At 56.3% G+C, this 19,756-nt stretch overlaps 1 protein-coding gene across 4 annotated transcripts in view; it reads right to left on the reverse strand.

Annotated features, from left to right (window-relative positions):
* HSPG2 (heparan sulfate proteoglycan 2) overlaps positions 1 to 19,756 on the reverse strand; it is a 99,806-nt gene that overhangs the window by 57,369 nt on the left and 22,681 nt on the right. For all 4 annotated transcript variants that reach the window (XM_042994276.1, XM_042994275.1, XM_042994277.1 and 1 more), the window contains exons 2-6: positions 8,281 to 8,416; positions 7,645 to 7,689; positions 1,539 to 1,648; positions 1,384 to 1,442; positions 934 to 1,094 (exon numbers count right to left, since the gene is read on the reverse strand). In XM_042994276.1, coding sequence (XP_042850210.1) covers positions 934 to 1,094; positions 1,384 to 1,442; positions 1,539 to 1,648; positions 7,645 to 7,689; positions 8,281 to 8,416 — 511 coding nt within the window. The remainder of the gene's footprint in view (positions 1 to 933; positions 1,095 to 1,383; positions 1,443 to 1,538; positions 1,649 to 7,644; positions 7,690 to 8,280; positions 8,417 to 19,756) is intronic.

Raw genomic sequence — 19,756 nt, forward strand, 5'->3', positions numbered from 1 at the left:
GGGGCGGGAGGGTGCCGTGCAAAGAAACCTGAGCTGACCGAGAGCTCAAAGGCCAGGCCTTTGCATCCGATAGCTGTGTGACCGGGGGCCATTCTCTTGTTCTCGCTGAGCCTCAGGTGCTGTGCTCATCTCATGTCATCATGGGTTCTGGCAAGACTGGCACAGACATGGGGCTTTGTGGAAGTTCTGGCTTTTCCACCAATGTCTATGTGAATTGGGACAAGCCACTTGTCCTTCCTGGGCCTCAGCCCCCTCACGTCTAAAATAAGAGGAATATCTACTTCCCAGGAATTATGAAGGCTGGACGGAGGCTGGATACAAGGGCTTTACTGAGCGCCCAGCACATAGCCAGCTCTCGGTAAACATTTGTTGGTTATTATTAAATGCAAACGCGTTTGGATCTGAAAGTTCTATATGCAGAAAGGAATCATTACCTATTGTCAGTGTACAGAGGTCTAGAGACAGAGAGAGTGAGCGGAGATTAAATCTAACCGGGTACGTGTTAGCGGCGCCTGGGTGGCACAGTTGGTTAAGCACCCGACTCTTGATCTCGGCTCAGGTCATGACCTCACGGTTTGTGAGATTGAGCCCTGTGCCATCAGGCTCTGCGCTGACAGCACGGAGCCTGCTTGGGATTCTCTCTCTCCCTCTCTCTCTCTGCCCCTCACCTGCCTGTGCTCTCGCTCTCTCTCTCTCAAAATAAATAAATAAACTTAAAACATATTTTTTTTTAATTAAAAAACATAATTTGGTACACGCTAGAGGACAAACAGGTTATACTCAACCCAAGCCAGGACTGCACAGAGACTGATGGGGTGGACTCAGGTAGTGAGCTCCCTGTCCCTAGTGGTATACAGGCCCCAAGCCAGAAGAGCCCACGGAGGGGACACTGGGAGGAACGAAGAAGCGCTCTGGGTCCCAGGATGGGCTTACCTGTGCCCAGGCGCCGGAACTGGAATCCCTGGGGAGAGGTGATGTAGGAGGCAACAGAGCCGCTGGAAATGACGGTATGAAGCACTTCCTGAATCTGAGCCCCGTCTGCGTTCCCTTCGGAGCCCACGTCCAGCTCCACGAAGACCCAGCCGTCCAGCTCCCTAGGGATGGGGATGAGGCAGGGGAGCAGGATGAGAAAGACACCTGCAGCCTCGGCTCCTCCCTCCGCCCCCTGCCTGAGGCTCAGGCCCGATCTCCTGACTCTGTGCCTGTTCCCGGACAGCCTGGAACCCAAGCGGGGCAATTTAAGCGTCTCCCCAAATTCCTGACTTTCCACCAACCGAGATCCACCTCATTAGGCCTCTCTCACTTCCCCTCCTTGTCACCTCCCTCCAGGCCACCCCCCCGCCCCCCGCTTTCCTGACCGGCCCCCCAGGGGACCCTTCTCACTTGATGAACACCACACTGACAACCTGGTCTCCGGGAATCTTCAAGTACTCCGACTCAAGCTGCAGAGTGACACGGCACCGTCAGCCTCCAGATACGTTCACCCCATCCTGTCCCGCCCCCCACCCTCGGGGAGCGCCCAAGCCCCTTCACCTCACCGTGTCGACCACAGCCTCGGACACTTCCCGGAACTCCTCGGAGCCCGCATCCTCCAGCTGAGGGCTGTAGCGGATGGAGCGAGTGAAGTTTACCAGGGCCCGGAAATAAACTGCAGAGAGGAGCGGGCTGTCGTCACCAGGAGGGGTCCGGCCTGGCATATGGTGGCCCCGGGTCGCTGGGCCAGGGGGTGGAGATTTGGGGATGGTCTCCAGCGGCCTCTGGCCCAGCCCGCGCCCGTGGGCCCACAGCCATGCCCAGCACTGCCCATACGAGCACTGGTCACAGTGGCTGTGGCAGGCCTGCCCAGGGTCAAAGCCGAGGCCCCACCCATAAGTGAGGGGCCTCAACCAACGGGAAAGTAGCCTGACGCAGAAACTAAGTGATGGTGCAGAAGAGACCCCCGGCGGCACAGAGGAAGGCTGGACAAGAAGAACTGGCTTCCAGAGGAGGCTGGCCTGGCACAGGGGTCACCCACAAGGGACCGAGACATGCCTCCCACTCCTCCCTGGCTGGTTCTAGTCATCCCTCAGGGCTCTCAGCTCAGCCATCACCTCCTCCAAGAAGAGCACTTGAACTGGCCTCCACCCTCCAACCCCGGCTGGGTTAGAGACCCCTGCTCAGGACCACCGCCCCCCTCCCCTGTGCTTCCTCCATCAGAACACCTTCCCTCCTGCATCGCGTGGATCCTGCCTGGTCACGCACGGACTGTAGAGTATCATGTGACAACCAGGGGTTCTGAGGTCAGCCACACCACAGGCACTGACCTCACCTCTCTGAGCTTCTGTTTCCTCCTCGGTCGAATGAGGATGCTAATTACATTTACCACCCCGGGTGGCTGTAGGGAATAAATGACATCGTGCTTACACGCACATCTCCCCATGCACAGTGTTGCGACACCTGGCACAGGGCAAGTGCCGGAGAATCAGAAGCTGTGGTCGCTTCCGCTATCCCCTAGAATAAACCTGATGAGAGGGCAACCTGCATCTCATTCACCTCTGTATCCCCAGAGTTAGTGCTTGGCCCACAGTGGGTGCCTAATAAACGAGGGATGGATAGCAGATTGATGTGAGCATACACACACAACTGTTCTTAAGAACCCACTATATACAAGACATTTTATTCACATTAAATCTCATAATGTTCATGAGTTCATATGAACACGAGTTCAATTCATATCATATGCCTATGGTACACATAGACTAGTGTGCTACACGTACACAAAGAAACTGTTTCTTGAGCACCTATTATGTACAAGATTTTTAAAAAAATATTTATTTTGAGAAAGAGAGAGAGAGAGTGTGAGCAGGGGAGGGGCAGGGAGAGAGGGAGACAGAGAATCCCAAGCAGGCTCCATGCTCTCAGCGCAGAGCCTGACGCGGGGCTTGATCCTACAAACCACGAGATCATGACCTGAGCCAAAATCAAGAGTCACATGCTTAAAAAAAAAAAAAAAAAAAAAAGAGTCAGATGCTTAACCGACTGAGCCACCCCGGCACCCTGTACGAGATTTTTAATGTATTAAATTTTAGAACATTCATGAACTTAGGTATTAATTATAAACGCCAAGTTAATGAGTTACAAATAAGTTTAAATATGTATAAGTGTTTAGAACAGAGTCTGGCACATAGCAGGTGCCTATTAAATGACAGACAATAAACACATATCAGATTGGTGTGAGCATACACATACAACTGTTTCTTAAGCACCTACCGTACAAAGATGTTTTATATGTATTAAATCCCACGTTCGTGAGTTCATATGGAAGTTGTACAAGTTAATGCAAGCTGCAAATGAGTCACACACACACACACACACACACACACTACTTAGAACAAAGCTTGGCATGTGGTAGATATGGAACCAATGATGGCTGAATCAATCCACATCATATGCTTATGATACAAACAGACTAGTGTGTACATGCACAAACACACACACGTGCACACACAGTTTCCTGAGCATTATATACAAGATTTAAAAAAAAAAATTTTTTTAATGTTTATTTTTGAGAGAGACAGAGCGTGAGCAGGGGAGAGATAGAGCGAGAGACAGTATCTGAAGTTGGGCTCCAGGCTCCGGGCTGTCAGCACAGAGCCCGACGCGGGGCTCAAACTCACAAGCCGCGAGATCATGACCTGAGCCGAAGTCAGACGCTTAACAGATTGAGCCACCCAGGCGCCCCTGTTATCATTATTTTTTTAGTGTTTAATTTTGAGAGAGAGAGAGAGAGAGAGAGAGAGAGAGACAGAGTGCAAGCCAGGGAGGGGCAGAGACAGAGCGAGACACAGAATCCAGAGCAGGCTCCAGGCTCTGAGCTGTCAGCACAGAGCCCGACATGGGGCTTGAACCCACGGACCGTGAGATCATGACCTGAGCCAAAGTCGGACGCTTAACCGACTGAGCCAAGATTTGAACCCTGTACGAGATTTTTGACGCATTAAATCTTAATAACGTTCATGAACTTAGGTGGTAATTATAAGTGCCAAGATAATGAGTCACAAATGAGTTAAATATGTAAGTGCTTTAGAACAGAGCTTGGCACATAGTAGGTGTGTAATAAAACACGAGCCATTACTATATGAGAGGCAGTGTGGCTTAGTGGTTAAAAGCTTAGCTTCTGGAGTAAAATTGCCATTCACAGCCCTGTGACCTCGTGCAAGACTACAAGGCCTGTCCTCCTCCCACTTCACTCTCTTGGGTGCACGTGGGTGCACGACCCCCACCCCCCAGCAAGAATGTTCTCCCTCTGTGGCTTGGGCTAAGCAAGCCCTGCGGGGTCGGGGTGGGGTGTTGAGCAAGGGGCAGGAGTGGGCTCCTACACCGAGAGAGGGTGCTTGTGAAGGCAGCGCTGCCCTGTGCTGGGCTGGGCTCCTGGGTGCCGGGTGGGTGGGGCTCTGTGGGCCCGAGCGTGGAGGCCGAGGGCTCAGCCACAGAGGCCCCTTGTGAGCAGGCACAGAGGCCCATTGAGAGTCCCCCAGCCCAGCCCCTGGCCTCAGCCCCATGGCCCAGCGCGGGCGAGGAGGCCGGGCCTCTGCCCAGGAATGTGCCCGTTCCTGGGGGAGGGGGCCGGGATGCCACAAAGCCCCTTTCTCCTAGGCCCTGGGAAGGGCTCGGACCCTCCTGCCTGACCCCACCCCCGCCTTCTCCAAGACCAGGGGTGGGTCAGGGCGAGCACCCTCCCTCTTCCACCCTGAACTGCCTCCCTGTGGCCAGAGCCTGAGGGTTGGGGCAGAAGGTAAAGCCCGCTCTGTTCTAGGAACAGCCCCCAGAACCGAAGGTACCGTAAGTGAGTGAAGCTGCCTGGGGATGGGTGTGCTCTGGGTGCCTGCCCCGGCCAGCACTCTCCCTCCTGGCCCTCATTCTGACCTCATCCAGACAGCCCGCTTGGAGCCACAGGCTGGAGGGGCAGGGGGCCAGGAAGTGCCTGCACCCAGGTGGGGGTGAGGAACGCACACCTGGCCACGCCAGCCCCGCGGCAGACTACCTCACCAACTCCCTGCTCAATGGAACTCGTCCGCCATACACCCAGGCCCCTGAACCCCACGCCCAGGAGCCCTGGGTCCCTTGGGTGGGCCCAGCATCAGCCAGTCCTGAGGCGGGTACCCGTCACCTCCAGCCTCTAGGGCCTTGCTCCCTGAGGGGTTGCTGTACCCGTCCCAGCCCAAGCAGTGCCTGGTGGGGAGGGAGGTGGAGAATCCCAGGGTCCCCGCCCATCGTGTTTAGGCCTGGAAGCCCAGATGGGGCTGGCTGTGTCCTGGGCGGGGGCCGACCAGGTCCCCACTCCCAAAAAGAAAGTTGCCTCTGAGCCTCACGTATGACAAAGTGCAAGCTAAGGAGGAAGAGGAGAGGGAGGAAGGACAGCGCAGTGAGAGCCGGGAGAGGGAATGGGGGGGGGAGGGGGGGCAGAGGGAGCCTCCCCCCAGGCTGTCTGGCCTCACTTACTGGGAGGAGATTCCTCACCAGCCACAGGAGGGTGGCCTGGCCGGGGCCTGCAGAGCAGAGCCACAGTGAGAGGGGCCAGGAGGGACAGAGACTGCAAGGGAGGTGGAGGGAACCAAAGGGAGAGACGGAGACATGAAGAGACAGAAAGAGACAGAGGAAGAAAATGACAGAGAAGCAGAGAGGAAGCAGAGGAAGAACGAGAGCAAGGGTGAAACAGAGGCAGAACGGAGAGAGGGAAAGAGAGAGAGAGAGATACAGAATGAGACAGGATGATGCACAGATGAGAGAGATACAAAGAGGAGAGAGATAGCCCAAGGCAGGGGAGGAGGGGAGCAGGAGACGAGGAGATAGGCCAGACAAGAGTGGAAACAGAGAGACGGGTCAGAAGATGGAAAAAACTGGGAGAGGGGAGGTGGGCAGGGGTCGCAGGGAGGAGTCAGAGCCAGGGGCTTGTCTTTCGGGTGAGGGTACCGGCACACAAAAGGGGGGTGATGGGGCAGGGCTGGGGCGAGCCTGCAGCAGCCACAGCCTTACGTGAGGGAAGTGGCGGGGGGGGTACTATCTCAGAGGCTGGGATCCAGGGTGTGGGGCTGGGCAAGAGCCCAGGCAAGGGGCATAGCCAGGTGTGGCCCCATCTCGGTCAGGATGGCCCTTGCTTCCCAGCGCAGGGAAGGCACTACCCTTGGGCAAGGCCAAAGTGGGCACATGGAGAGGCTGGGAAACTCACTTGCTGTCTCCAGGGCTTAGACTCAGCCCAGCTGCCTGGACCTGCCCCAAGGGCAGCAGGCCAGCGCCAGGGCTGGGCCTGGAGGGTCTAAGGCCCTGTGTCTTCCCACGGAGAGGCCCCACTCGCAAGCACGGGCCCTTCCCAGCTGCTGCTCTCCCATCCCTACCCCTTCCCCTACCTCTGACCCCCCCGTCCTCACAGGTGCATCTCACAGGGGAGGCGGGCTGGCAAGAACCCCTCAGAGAGGGCAGAGCTGCCTCGGTGGACAGGGGAGGGGCCGTGGATGTTTCCAAATGGACAGTAAGGACCGGACCAGGGCCTCAGCAGACAGGCCTGGCTTAGCAAGAGGCAGCTCCCAGCGATGCATCAGCACAGTCCATTCTAGGGTGTGGGATGTGTGCACAGGCCCCGCCCAGCTCCCAGGCATCCTGCAGCTCTGGAAAGACCTACATGTGGAAAAGCTTCAGGCAGCCTCTGAGTCCCGGGTGCTGGGAGGTCACAGTCAGGACCAGGACACCTAGGGGCCAACCCTCCTGTCTGCACGTTGGCAGGTAGGACACGACCCCCTCGCATTTGGATGCTCCTGACGCACCAGTCACACAGGGAGGCGACCCCCACCCCTGCAGAAGTACAGGCGCGTCACCGTAGGCGGCCCTGGATGCAGTGAGGCCACCCAGTGGTCCGCCTGAGCCGAGCTCCATCCTTGGCCCTGAGTGCTTAGCGCTGGCTTCCAGAGAAGGCAGCAGGAACCATATGGAGCTTCGGGGACTTGTCACTGGGTAGTTCCTTCTCTACCCAGAATCCTGGGCTGGGAGGAGGCAGGGACTGAGTCCCAGTGCTGGCCTGGCCCCGGCTCCACTGTGCACCAAGTGCTAATGAAAGGAGCAGCTGTTGGAGGCCTGGTTCTTTCTGTCCACAAAGCCCAGCCCTCTTCCCCAACCCAGGAACCCTTGGCTTCCCAGAGGTGACCCAACCTGAAGGCAGGGTCCCTCCCAGGTCCAAGGTGAGGCTATACTTCCACCCTCTGCCAGCTCCGTCGGCCTGCCCACATGTCCTATGCCACAGAGTGCCTCCATCTGCCCACCCCTGCCTGGGGTCCCCAGCTCAACACCCCCAAGAAGGGATCTAGGAAGGGACCCCACAGCTGAGCTGTGCTGGGAGACGGGAATTTTGCTATTCTGGGTACCTGTTACACGTGGGCGCTTCCTGCCTGCTGCGCTCAGCCCTGTCCCTGTGGCGCAGACGACCACAGAGCTTGGCTGTCCCCAACCTTGCAGGGACCTGCCAACCAGTCCACACGACTGTTGCTCAGCAAGTATAAAACCACCTGCACGGCAGGCCCACGAAGCCCTCGAGGCCCTCAGCCCCAGAGATGGGACCCCTGCGGCGGGGAAGACCTTGCCCAGGGGGCAGGATGGGGGCCCTCAGCAACTTACCCATCTGAAAGTCCCCGCTGCCTGGTTCCCCACTACCCAGGCCATCTGCAAGCAGAAGAGAGACTTATGCAGCAACAAGTTCTTGGCACCGTTTGGGGCACCTCGCATGCCGTGCGGAAGGGCATGGAAGCACAGAGCTGTTGCGTCCTCCCCACTGCCCAGGGATGCCGGCTTGTGAAAGTCAGCATGGAAGCCTCCATCAGAGAGGGTGTGGGTCAAGGCTGCACGGTGCGGGGCCTTGACGGTCTGTCCGTGCTGGGATGGAAGGGGCCCCGTCACACTGGCCTTCGCCACGGGGCCAGGAGGAGGTGCGGTAAGGGGAGGCGGGAACTGTCCTCTACTGTGCCTCGTCTCCCGCCTCCCTGCGAGTCCCGATCATCCTGTGCTACGAGGACACAGCAGTGGCAGAGGAGCAGCCACCGGCCCTGTGAGCCACCAGGGTCACACAGGTTCTAAGTGGAGGATCTTGGGGTCACTGGGACCAGGGCGTAGGATGCACACAGCTCTCATCCCATCTCTTGAGGCACCCCCTTGGGCAAGCTTCCTGGGGCCTCTTTAAGGGGATGGGGGTGGGGGGAGAACCCTGGCTCCACCCCTGACCTCCTCCACTCCGCACCACCAGAACCCTCTGCTCACCTCCAGAGGCATCGTCAGCCAGCAAGTCTTCGTCATCAGAGATGTCTGAGTAGCTCCTGCCGGCCCGGCCCACCGTGACTGTCTCTGCGTCCTCGGGCAGAGATAAGCCATCATACGCCCGCAGCCCATGAGTCACCTGTGGGAGATCACACAGCCGACCGTCACATTCTCCAGCCTCCACCATGCAAAGGATCCCTCCCCTCACTTCAAGGGGGACCCAGAGTCCTACCCCAAAGCCCTGTAGTGGTTAAGTCAGATGTGGTTTGGCTGTGAGAGTCAGGCTGGGGCTGAACCACTATTTTTGACTCAGTTTTGCCAAAGAAAGCTCCATTTGCCCCCGGAGGCCTCGGCGCCCAACCCTGCGCATTCACTGAGTCTGAATGAATCCTCAAACAGATGATAAAGTTAAAATCACTTTGATAACTGATGACTGACTCCTCTCTTCCTTTGGAGAAGGCAAGGGTCATCCGGAATACGCAGCAGTAGACAGGGGGACACAGACAGGTAAAGGGTGACCTGGAGCAGCAAAGAGGGGGACAGAGGCAGGAGGAAGCATGGGTGGGGGACAGAGGCAGTAATCACAGGTGAGTCCACCGAAGCTGCCGTCTGTGATAGCCGCTCCCTCGCACACGATCTCAACCACTTCTTTCTGCCTCCGCCTGGCTTCCAAAGCTCCAAGCCACGGGGAACACATTCCAGCCATGTTGGAGAGCTGGCTCTGGCATCTGTGGCCACACGGACAAGCTCATCTGTGCACACAGCCGATGGGGTGGACCCAACAGCTGGGCTGAATGGGGGCAGGACAGGCGTGGTGTCAACTCTGTATGACCTCAGGCTGATGCTGAGCCCAGCACAAGTTCTACCCCGAGCTCCCATTCCACAGAGGGCCTGCTGAGACCCTGCACCTTGCAGGCCAGAATAGCAGGGCCCCAGTGGCCACAACACCTGCCTTTCTCAGGGCGGGCTACGGGCAGTGAATGCCTCTTTCCTCTTAGACAAGATGGAAATGTTGCCAAAGGAGTTTTATCAGCTACCGTAGAGAAAAAACAAACCCGGAGGAGACCAAGGAAACCCCAGAGCCCCTAAACACAAGTGTGCATGGATTTGCTGTGGCCCTGTAATGCACGTCCAGCCCCAGATGGCCTGGCCTGAGAGTCTCAGGCCCTGCCTGGCCTCAGCCCTCTCTGGAGAGCCCAGCCCAGCCAGAAGGAAATGGTCTCGCTTTTGAAAACAAAACCCAGCCTTCACTGGCTAGACAAGGTGATGGCAGCAGGAGAGAGGCCCAAGGAGGAGAAGAAAAACAAAGAGACGGTCAGTCTCTCTCCCTCCCTACACCGCCCAACTTTACCCAGCCCGTGTCCTGGAGCTCTTGGCCTTTTCTCACGCTAGTCCCTCTGCTGGAATGCCCTTCCTTGCTTTGTTTATCTGGCTAAGTCATCCTCCAAAATTCGCGTAAACATCACCTCCTCCAACTGATCAATGAGAAAAAGGAACAAATAACTGATATTCACAGCCACACGGATGAAACTCAGTCACAGTACAGTGAGCGAAAGAGGCCAGACACAAAAGTCTACATACCGTGTGACCTCATTTATAGGAAACTCTAGGGGGGGAGATTCTAATCTACAGTTACAGAAATGTCACTAGTTGCCTGGGACCGGGGATGGGGTAGGCTGACTGGGAAGGGACACAAGGGAAACTTTTGGAGTGACTGTTCCCTGGGTATATACATCTTATCATTATTGAATGGTACCCTTAAAATGGGTGCATTTTACTGTATATAACTTATACCTCAATAGAGATGCCTAAAAAGAAAATCTCAATAAGATTAAATTAAAATTAAAAAGACAAAGAAAATCTCCTCTGGGAGACTTTTTCCTCACTCTTGCCCTTTACGGTCACCTCTGTCCCCACCCAGGCTGGGTTCTGGGTGCTTCTGGGCTCACGCTGTGATCATCTGTACCTCCATTGGAATGGAGGCAGGGACTGTGATGAATTCACCTCTACCTTCTCAGCACCCCATGTTCGATACCTACCTGAAGTAATAAATGAATGAACGGATGAGCGAATGGTCAAAAATGTCATCACCTATTAATTCCAGCTGCTTCCTGAACTTGACTCGCTTTGGACGTACCACCTGCCCCCACAGAGTCTATATGCAATCTCCCTTCCTAGGCTGGCAGCTCCCTCCTCGACTGGTTGCCATTTGGTCACCTTCACGTCTGCAGCGCCACGAAGCGTAGTATAAGGTCTACGTTGCCCACACCTTACTCTCTGCCATGGCCCAATGCCCCTTCCCCTCCAACCCATGGGCAAACACCTCCTCCTGTTCCTTTTCCTTCCCTACCTTCTCCCTAGACAAATGCCCATCCCAGTCCTAGGCGGCCAGGAGACCTCTAGACCATGCCCACAGGGTCTGCATCCAGGAATGAGCTTCACAATCTCCAGGAGCTGGTGAGAAATTCAGATTCCTGGGCCCCTTCTCAGCCAGGTGGGAGGGATGAACTGGCATGTGCTTAGAGAAATCTAGCACTCACTGGCTAAGAACCACAAGATCAGTCCGTGAAAGGCTTCCCCCTCCTTCCCTGGCTATGGGTAGAAGGTAATGTTCCCACCAGGTGGGAGATGGGTCCAGAGCAGGCCCTGACTGACTTCAGGAGAGTGTGAGGCTAAGGCTGGCATAGGGGCACAGACACTGGGCAGAAGAGGTTAGAGGGGGCAGGCTTGGATCCTCCCCACCTGGGGAGGGCTATCTCTCTCTCTGTGTCATTGCCACACCCTCCCCCTCCCCATGCAAGCCAGGCCATGGGAGGGGGGGCATGCACGGGGCACAGAGATTCCCAGCATCCCCTAGACACTGCTGTCTGGAAAGGAAAACTCTGGTGGTGAGCAAGGTCCAAAGCTTCTCCCAGGCCAGGGCGGGGGTGGTGGGGGGGAGGTGACTTGAGACCGGACAGGAAATAGCAAAGTGAGACTCAACTTGGAAAAAATGCCAGGAACACACATCTGCAGTGAGAGGGGTGAGAGAATCCAGAGCATGTCGGGGCCTGGAGAGAAGCCCTCCCACCCCAGGGACTCCAGGGAATGGGCCCTTCCACATGCCAGCCTGCCCTTGCTTTCAGCCCCCTCCCCAGGGCCCGAGGCTCTGGGGTCAGATCAGGGCCTGTAGCAAGGGCTGAGCCAACAAGAGCAGAGACTTCATTTGTGCAAAGCTGAAGATCAAAAGGTTCTAGCAGCTGTATTTCACATCTGGGAGGGGAGATGGAACCAGACCGGAATGAGGCTCCCGGAAAGAGCCCAAAGGAGCCTGAGACTTGACCGTAGAAGAGAACTTGGATTCAGATCTGGGAAGTCTGGGCTTTACTTGAGAATAGAAAGACCTAACATTTATTGAGCACCTACTACATACCAGGCACTTCTTTGAGGATTTTTATAAATGTTAACCCAGGTTACAGGTGTTCAATAGGCCACTGTAGGGACGGGAAAATGGGGCAGTCGGATCATCTGCTTGAAGATCTAGCAGGTGGCAGAGCTGGGACTTGACCTCTGGTGGTTTGGTTCCAATGTCTAAGCTTTTGCCACTGAGCCAGAACTGACCGAGGTCACTGAGAGTCACTCCCACAAAACCTTTCAACCACAGTGCTATTTTACAGTTTACAGAGCATTTCCTCAAACTTGGGGTCATTAGACCCTGACAATGACTGCCTGAGGTGGCTGAGCAGGTATGAATGGCCCCCTTTCACAGAGGAGGTAACAGCAGCCCCCTCCCCCCCCCCCCCCCAAGTAACTTGCCCAAGATCACAGGGGACCTCTGGGTTCTGTACCTGCTGACCAGGAAAAGAGGCAGGGCTGAGGCTGGGCCTCCAGGCTGGCCTCGAGGCCTACGCAGGGGGCAGGGCCAGGACACCCAGGGCTGGCCGGTTCCCATCCCCAACCCAACCAGCTCCCAGGATGGCCCACAGGACACCTGAGCTGCCAGCGGCCTGAGCCCATGCAGTATATGCCTAACACCTCAAGGAGAGCCATCGGTGGCTCCAAGGTCAAAAGCAGAAATAGAACTCAGGTTTCCTGCCCTCCAGCCCATCTCCGGCTATAAGAAAGCTTGGCTTCCTCCCAGAGGAACCCAGTATTCAGGCAGGCATTGGAGCCGGATGGCGGGACTGGAAAGGAGGGGTCCAGAAGGCAGACCCGGGCCAGAGAGGAAGGAGTCAAGCAGACAGGGGGATTTTCCAGACACAACAGGTTCCTGGTGGGGGAAGTGGAGGCAGCTGACTCATACAGGCCAAGGCCAGAGGACTGTTCTAGTGTGCTGGGAACAATTGCTAGGGCAGGGGTGTGGGCATAATGGCCCCCCAACGGGTGGCAGGAGGTGGGGGAACCCAGACAGGCGGGGAACTTTTGCGAGACAGCTCCCTGAGGCTGCATGCGTCCAGGCCTTCCTGGTAGGCATGAGCATGCACATGAGGCTCCAGGTTCAAGTCCCGCAGAGATCCTCTGGGACAAGGGACAGACGCCAGAAACCTCCTTTCCCGGCCTGGGTGTGGATGCCGAGGGATCCAAGGCTAGCTGAGAAGAACCCAGGCTGGAGGTGAAAGGTCGAGCCATTCGAGAGGGGTAGAGAAGGCAGAGAAAGTCTGAGGTGCAGGGGAAGGTGCAGAAACAGATACAGGATACAGGGTTTGGGGGTTTCAAAGGATTGGCGTTTTCTGCTAAAAGCAAAGCTGCAGGAGGACGACGGCACGGCGAAGGGATGACAATAGGAGCTGGAAGACTCCATCGGCGGCTGTCTCCGCACCAGGCCCTCTCCTTGACGCTGTGGGGACCCCCTCCAATAACCCTCGCAGCCACCGTGGGAGGGCCGGCGCTACAGGGCCGCTATCCCTCATCTGCAGCAGGGGAAACGCAAAGAGCTCTGAAAACTAAGAGTGTTTCCTCTTCTTTGTTTTTTAAAATAAGTTTACAACAAGCTCATTTGGTGCCAAGTCTTGACCTGAACTGACAGGAAGCGGTCAGTATCCTATTTACTTCACCTAGGGTGAGCGGGAGTGTTTTGCCCCAGCAAATGTTAGTGTGTTTCATTACGGGGTGTTGCTCCAGACTCCTCTGAGTTGTGCCCTCACACGTTCGATGGCACCCTTCTCAAATCTGAAAACTTCTGAAAGCCGATGCACATTTCACTCCCGGGTTTTATTTCCATTTTGCAGATGAGAAAACTGAGGCTCACCGAGGGTCACCGGTGTAAATGAAATTAAAAGCACATGGCGCGCTCCGCTTGAAGGCTTGTATACAGTAAGTGCTCACTGAGCGTCAGTTAGAGTTAGTCCCATGCTTGGGGCACAGAGTAGAGGTGAGGGGTGGGTATGGGCAAGAGGTGATGCATGGGGTGGGGGGGGGGGGCATGGGCTCAGGCCCAGGGTCAGCCTCCAGGTCTGGGAAGAAGGACAGGGCCCGGCCCTGCTGCCTCAGCTCTGGGCTTGCTGGAGGGGTGGCGCCCAGGCTCGAGGTGACGGCAGAGCTTGGTGCCGAGGCTCGAGTTATCTGCCTCCTCCGAGGCTGACTCGGGGCTGACAGGGGGACTCGGGGCTGCTCCAGAGCCATTATTCCCGCGACGTGGGCAGCCAGCCCATCACCCCCTCCCCGTGACCAGGGCTGGGCCGAGCCCACCACAACCCACGCAGCTGGGCAGGAAGGTCTGAGCACCGCAGTCCCCAGGGGGGCTGCAGCTGCCCAGGGCAAGGCTCCAGGCATCTGGGCCGGAGTGAGCTCACTCCATCAAAATCCAGAGCCTGCGTGGGGGCGGGGGACGAACGAGCCCCTGCCTGCCCACCTGCCTCCTGCCGGCACAGACTGCCTCAGGGCCCCCTCCCCCACCCATGGCCCCCGAATCTCCAGGGAAGGACACGCTCCTACTCTGTTATGATACAGGCTCCCACGTAACCCCATAACACATGCTCCCAGCTCTGCTACACCCTAGGCCCCAGACACAGGGTCAAGGTGCCCTGCCCCACCCCCAGGCTGCCCAGTGCCCTGTCCATGGGCAGCAGACGGCAACAGGGAAGGAATCTGTCGGGGCAGCACTTTGTTGTGCAAACTGCCAGGGGCGGGTGAGCCTGACACAAAGGCCAAAAGGCCTTTAATCCCCTGGCAGGCTAAGAGGGGCGCCGGGCCGGAAAGGAGGTGGCCACAGCCTCCTCTGGCATGCCTACACTGCCCGTGCCACTCGGGAGGCCTGCCAGCTTCCCACACTCAGGCTCCCAAGGTGCAGGACCTTCTCCAGCCTGAGTTGGCCAGATGCCCCAGATAAGGAGAATGCTGGAGGCACATCAAGAGCTCACTGCACGCAGGTGCCAAGATAAGGTTTTTACAAGGCTTATCTCGTGCAAGACCACAGCTCCAGAAGGCAGATACTGGTGCTTCCCCACACCCCCACCCCCGCCAGTTTACAGATAAGGGAAGTTCAGAGACGTGAAGTCACCTACCCGAGGTCACACAGCTAAGGCAGTGGAGATCCAGTTTGACAGCAGGACTCCCTCTTCTGTACTCTGCTACCTTAGAGGCGTAGCAGCCTGCAGGCCCCTGCTTCTGACCCCAAGTCCTGTGACCTGGAAAGTCTGCATTCCAGCCAGGGCCGTGTTCAACAGAGAACAGCGGAGCGAGAACCTGACGTCTGGGGTCCCTCGTCCCAGCTCTGCCCCAGAACTCACCATGTGGCCGAAGCCCCTTGACACCCTTCCCTTCTCGCAAACTGCAGCGAATCCCCACTACGTGCGCTCACCTTCCACACACCAGCCATCTCTGCTGTGAACAAAAGTACCAGGAGGGCAGTGATTTTCCTGTTTTTATCGTTGCTGCATCTTCAAAACAGAAAACACAGACTAGGTGCTCAATTAATATCTGCTGACACAGACCGACTGAATGACCAACTGAATGAATGAATGAATGAATAAACAAGTGAACTTGCCCAACAACCCTGAGGTGGGAATTAGGCCATCTGACACAAGAAGAAAGTGAAGTTCAGAAAGAGAAAGTAGAGACTTGCTCAAGATCACAGAGCAAGAAAGTGCCAGAATGATCTCTGAACCTCGGTTTCCCATCATTAAAATTGAGGCCACTAATACCTCATCCCAGGGGAAAACATTACCGAATCACATGATCACTGACATGGTTAATGATCCCTCCAGGCCTCAGTTTCCGCAATGATAATGTAGGCGCAGAAACATCCTGCTTTGTTTGACTCTTTCCCAGGGCTGTTGGGAGAGGCAAGGGGAGTGGGGGCTGGCTTGTTCTGGGAGGCGTGGCCCTTTCTCGGGTGGGCCTGACATGGTCTCTGTCTATACAGGTAGCTGGGTTGGACCTGAATGGGTCTTTTACCAGCATAGCCACCTAAGAGCACCTTATGGGTCTCAGAGATGTGGCCAGTGGGGCAGAAGGTGGACTCTGCTCAGAGATTCCTGATTTCAGGCCACCGTGGCCACCTTCCAGATGGGTAGCCTCAGCTTCCTCACCTGTAAAAAGGGGATAATCAATCTGACCTGCCATAAAAGGTTCAATTCAAGCCGCTTTGACCTTTACTTACTGAGCACCTACTATGCGCTGGGTCCTGAGGATAAAACTGGGAAGTAGACACAGAGCTCTGTCTTCCTAGGGGAGACAGACTATTAAACCGAGTGATGAGAGCACAGTGCATGGAGCACTCTGCAGAGGAAGGGCAGGGGGCTGGGAGGGCCCAGGGGAGGGTCCCCTCACTAACCGAGCTTGGCGAAGGCTTCCCGGCAGAAAGGACAATTCAGCTGGGTCTGAAAGACGGTCTTGGGTGGAGAAGGGGCAAAGTGCTTGCACCGGGCAGAAGGGAGGGCACGTGGTTAGGCCCAGAGGTGGGATTGTGCACAGCCCCGAGTGGGCTTCTCCACCAAAAGAGCAGTCTCTCTTGGCTGTGCTGGTCACAGAGCCCCAGTTTGCCCAGCTCCCCCAGAGTCCCTGCCCCACAGACACCCCAAGAATGGGCCTCCCCTGGCGTTCAATGAGCTGTCCGCCAGCTCAGAGGGAAGAAGCAGGAAGTCACTGGGAAATGCCTCTGCCCCACCCACGTGCCAGGTGACGCCAAGGCGGCGGGGGTGGCCAAGTGGGCATGGCTTCCGGGCTGGGCCGCCCGGCAAGAAGGTCCCCAGGGCTTGAATATTAGCTGCCAAACACTGTTCATGCCAACAGCACCGGCGGTGTTCACGTGCCTGCCTCCTGCCCGCAGCCCGGCTTGGTTCTCGGATTCTCTGGCGCCCAGGTGGCCCCGCTACCATGGAGCGCTGGAGCATCTGTGGGCTTTCATGGCCCCCACCAACCCGGCTGGGCCTGCCCATGCCCTCTGGGGCCGCTGCCCCTAGATTTCAGGAATGAAGCCCCTAGCACAGTGCCAGGCTTACGGGGGTGTGGGGGAACGTTCTACAAATTTTTGTTGAAGTGAGACATCACTTACAACAATGACCACCGCCTGAACCTACTGGGTGAGGCCTTTCCACTACTCTTGACTCACCAAAGGATGCGAAGAAAAGCCCTTATTATGGGTAACCAGTCCTATGTGACCTACATACCTCTACACACACACCCACACACACCCACACACACACACACACGCACGCAATTCTCTATCCTCCTCTCCTACCGTGCTCTCCCCACTCCCTGCCACATTTATCTCAATAGTTCTCAAATACACCTAGCTCTCGCCTACCTCGGGACCTTTGTACTTGCTGCGTCCTCTGCCTGGGACACCGCCCCAGGTGGGATGTGCCCACCCCTCCTCTTCCTCTCGTTTCTGCTCAAGTGTCACCTTTACGGAGACCCACCCTGACCACATCCCAGGTCCAGAATCTCTTAGTTGGCTCTCTGTCACCTCCCTTACCCTGCTTCATAGCATCTCACCATCTACACTCTACCTTATGTTTACGTGCTCATCTGTTTATCATCTGTCGCCCCCACTGGAGCATCAGCTCCGCACAGATAGAGACTCTGTCCACTGCGCTCACTGCTGTACCCCCGGTACCTACAAATTATGTGGCAGCAGCTCGATAACACTTTTTAAGGTAATGAATGGAAGGAGTTTGCAAATGAAGAGATCGAGTCTCAGAAAGACGGCTTGCCCAGAGTCACAGAGCTGGAAGAGCTGAGACTGGGAGCCAGACCCTTGGTTTCCAGCCAGGAACTCCGTACTACCTGAGGCCTCCTCCTGCCGTTTCTGATCCCTGGGGCTTTCCGGCCAGGGAGCCCCGTCTCTGAGGGGACAAGAAGCTGCCCTTGGTCACCTGCTCCCTGCGCGGACCGGCATCTCAGGGAGTGGGTGGGGGTCTCAGCAGCGAGCAGGGCCGCAGCTCCGGCTCCAGGGCCTTGCTTAAGGCGGCCAGACCACCAGGCCGCGGTCACTCCGCTCCTGCTTGCTCCCGTGGGCATCGGCAACAGGAAAAAACAGGCTGGGATGACAGTCCAACAGCTGCGGCCAAGGAGGCCAGCTCCCCCCCTGCCCCCAGGGCTTTCCTCATCTGCTTCCTGGAGGGGGAGGAAGGGGCAGGCAGGGCCGAACCCAGGACCAAAGGGGAGGTAACAGAGCTGGAAATAAAAGGAAGGGCCCCTTCCTCTTGAAGTGCCCCTCTCCCCTTTGCTCATGAGTAATATCCTGGGCACAGCAGCTCTGGACAGGGTGGGTGTCCTGCAAACAAACACATCTGGGAAAGGCTGGTGGCACAAAGCTGAGCTGGTTCCCTAAGTCCTAGACGTCTTGAACACCATGATCGGGGAAGGGAGCAACTATTTAGTATTTCCCAAACTTGCTTAACTGGGAACCCTTTCTTCATGCAGGCCTCATAAGATTAGAGCTTCACAGAGCACATACCGGGAACACCCACAACAAACCTACCCCTTTCCCTCGGCTGGCCGCCAGCTAGCTCTCCCTTGGCGGGGCTTTGGAGGTAAGATATGGCCCAGCAGCACCACTGGGGTTCTGAAGAGGGAGCTCTTGAAGACAGAAAGCCCCAAGGCCCCATGCAATGAAGGCGTTGTGGAGGAAAGGCAGGCTGGGTGACACGAGGGGCACGTTCTCTCCCCAGGGGGGGAAACGCCGCCAGAGTCTGAGAAAACCCAGAAGGAAGCTGCCCCTTTCTTTCCTCCCTGGTCACTAGCCTGTCCTCTCAGGAGAGGAGTCCCGTCAGAGGGGACAGAGAGGGTGGCCCAGCGCCTGGTCGCTCCTGGTCCCCTAGGACCATGCAGAAGGTCAGAGGGTCCCAGCGCCCACGAGATGGAGGGAGCTGAGTGTTCCAAGGGGGAGGTCGAGCTGTTTGCTGTTCCAGGAGGCTGGCGGGCCAAGGGACTGAGAAAGGTTTCTAGCTCCCCCACTGTCTTGGGAAGCCCCTTCCCCTCTCTAGCCTCAGGCTCCCTCTGTCAAATGATGAAACAGGCCTAGATCACTGGTTTCCAGTCTGTCCTCAGCAGCCTCGGGGGCCACTTGGGAGAGTGGGCGAGAGAGTGGGGGGGGGATGAATAGAAGTTGGGCCCCCTCCCCCAAATACTTGCTTCACTGAAAACAAATCCACCTTTTCCCATTGTATGACCTACATCATACATCTGGTGCAGCCCCGGGCTAGCTGAGAGGCCATGAGCAGCTCGCTTTACCCCTCTGTGCCTTTCTGTTCCGTTTCTGCAAAATGGGCATGTAGTTCACATTAATAGTATCTGCCTCACAGGATTGTCGTAAGGATTAAATAAAAGTGTAAAATGCTACAAACAGCGCTAGCCCGTGGTGAATGGTCTGTGTTTGCTGTCCCTTATCAAAATAGTGCAGGATTTAACCAAACTACTATTTTTTTGATTGACATAAGGGTTTCACTGCTGAACAGTAAGTTTGAAAGCTCTCAACTTAGAAGATCCCAAAGGTTCCTTCTGGCTTTGACATTTTAGGACACTGAAACCCTGCAACCTGAAGATTCTAGAATTCTAGGCCATGACTTCCACCGGCAAAGAGGGAGGGGCTGGCAGAGGTCATCACAAAGTGAGGACCAAGCCTCAAGACTGCAGGGGACTGCCCAGCACAGGGTCACCACCACCGCCACCACCATCATCATCATCATCTATTTATACTTCCCCTGCCACCTTCTCCCAGAAAAACTCAAAGCAGTTTACAACGGTGCACACGTAGGGGCGCCTGGGTGGTTCAGTGGGTTGAGCATCTAACTTTGGCTCAGGTGATGATCTCACGGTTTGTGAGTTCGAGCCCCACATCCGGCTCTCTGCTGTCAATGCAGAGCCCACTCTGGACCCTCTGATCCTCTCTCTCTCTGCCCCTCCCCTACTCGTTCTCTCCCTCTCTGTTTCTCAAAAATAAACATTAAAAAAGAAAGATGCACGCATGACAGCGAGAGAAAACTAACTGAACGTACATAAGAAAAGCTCACAGAAGCAGACGGACAGCCTGGAGTGAGGTGAGTAGATAGAAATA

Source organism: Panthera tigris, chromosome C1 (genome assembly GCF_018350195.1).
Source record: "Panthera tigris isolate Pti1 chromosome C1, P.tigris_Pti1_mat1.1, whole genome shotgun sequence".
NCBI lineage: Eukaryota > Metazoa > Chordata > Mammalia > Carnivora > Felidae > Panthera > Panthera tigris.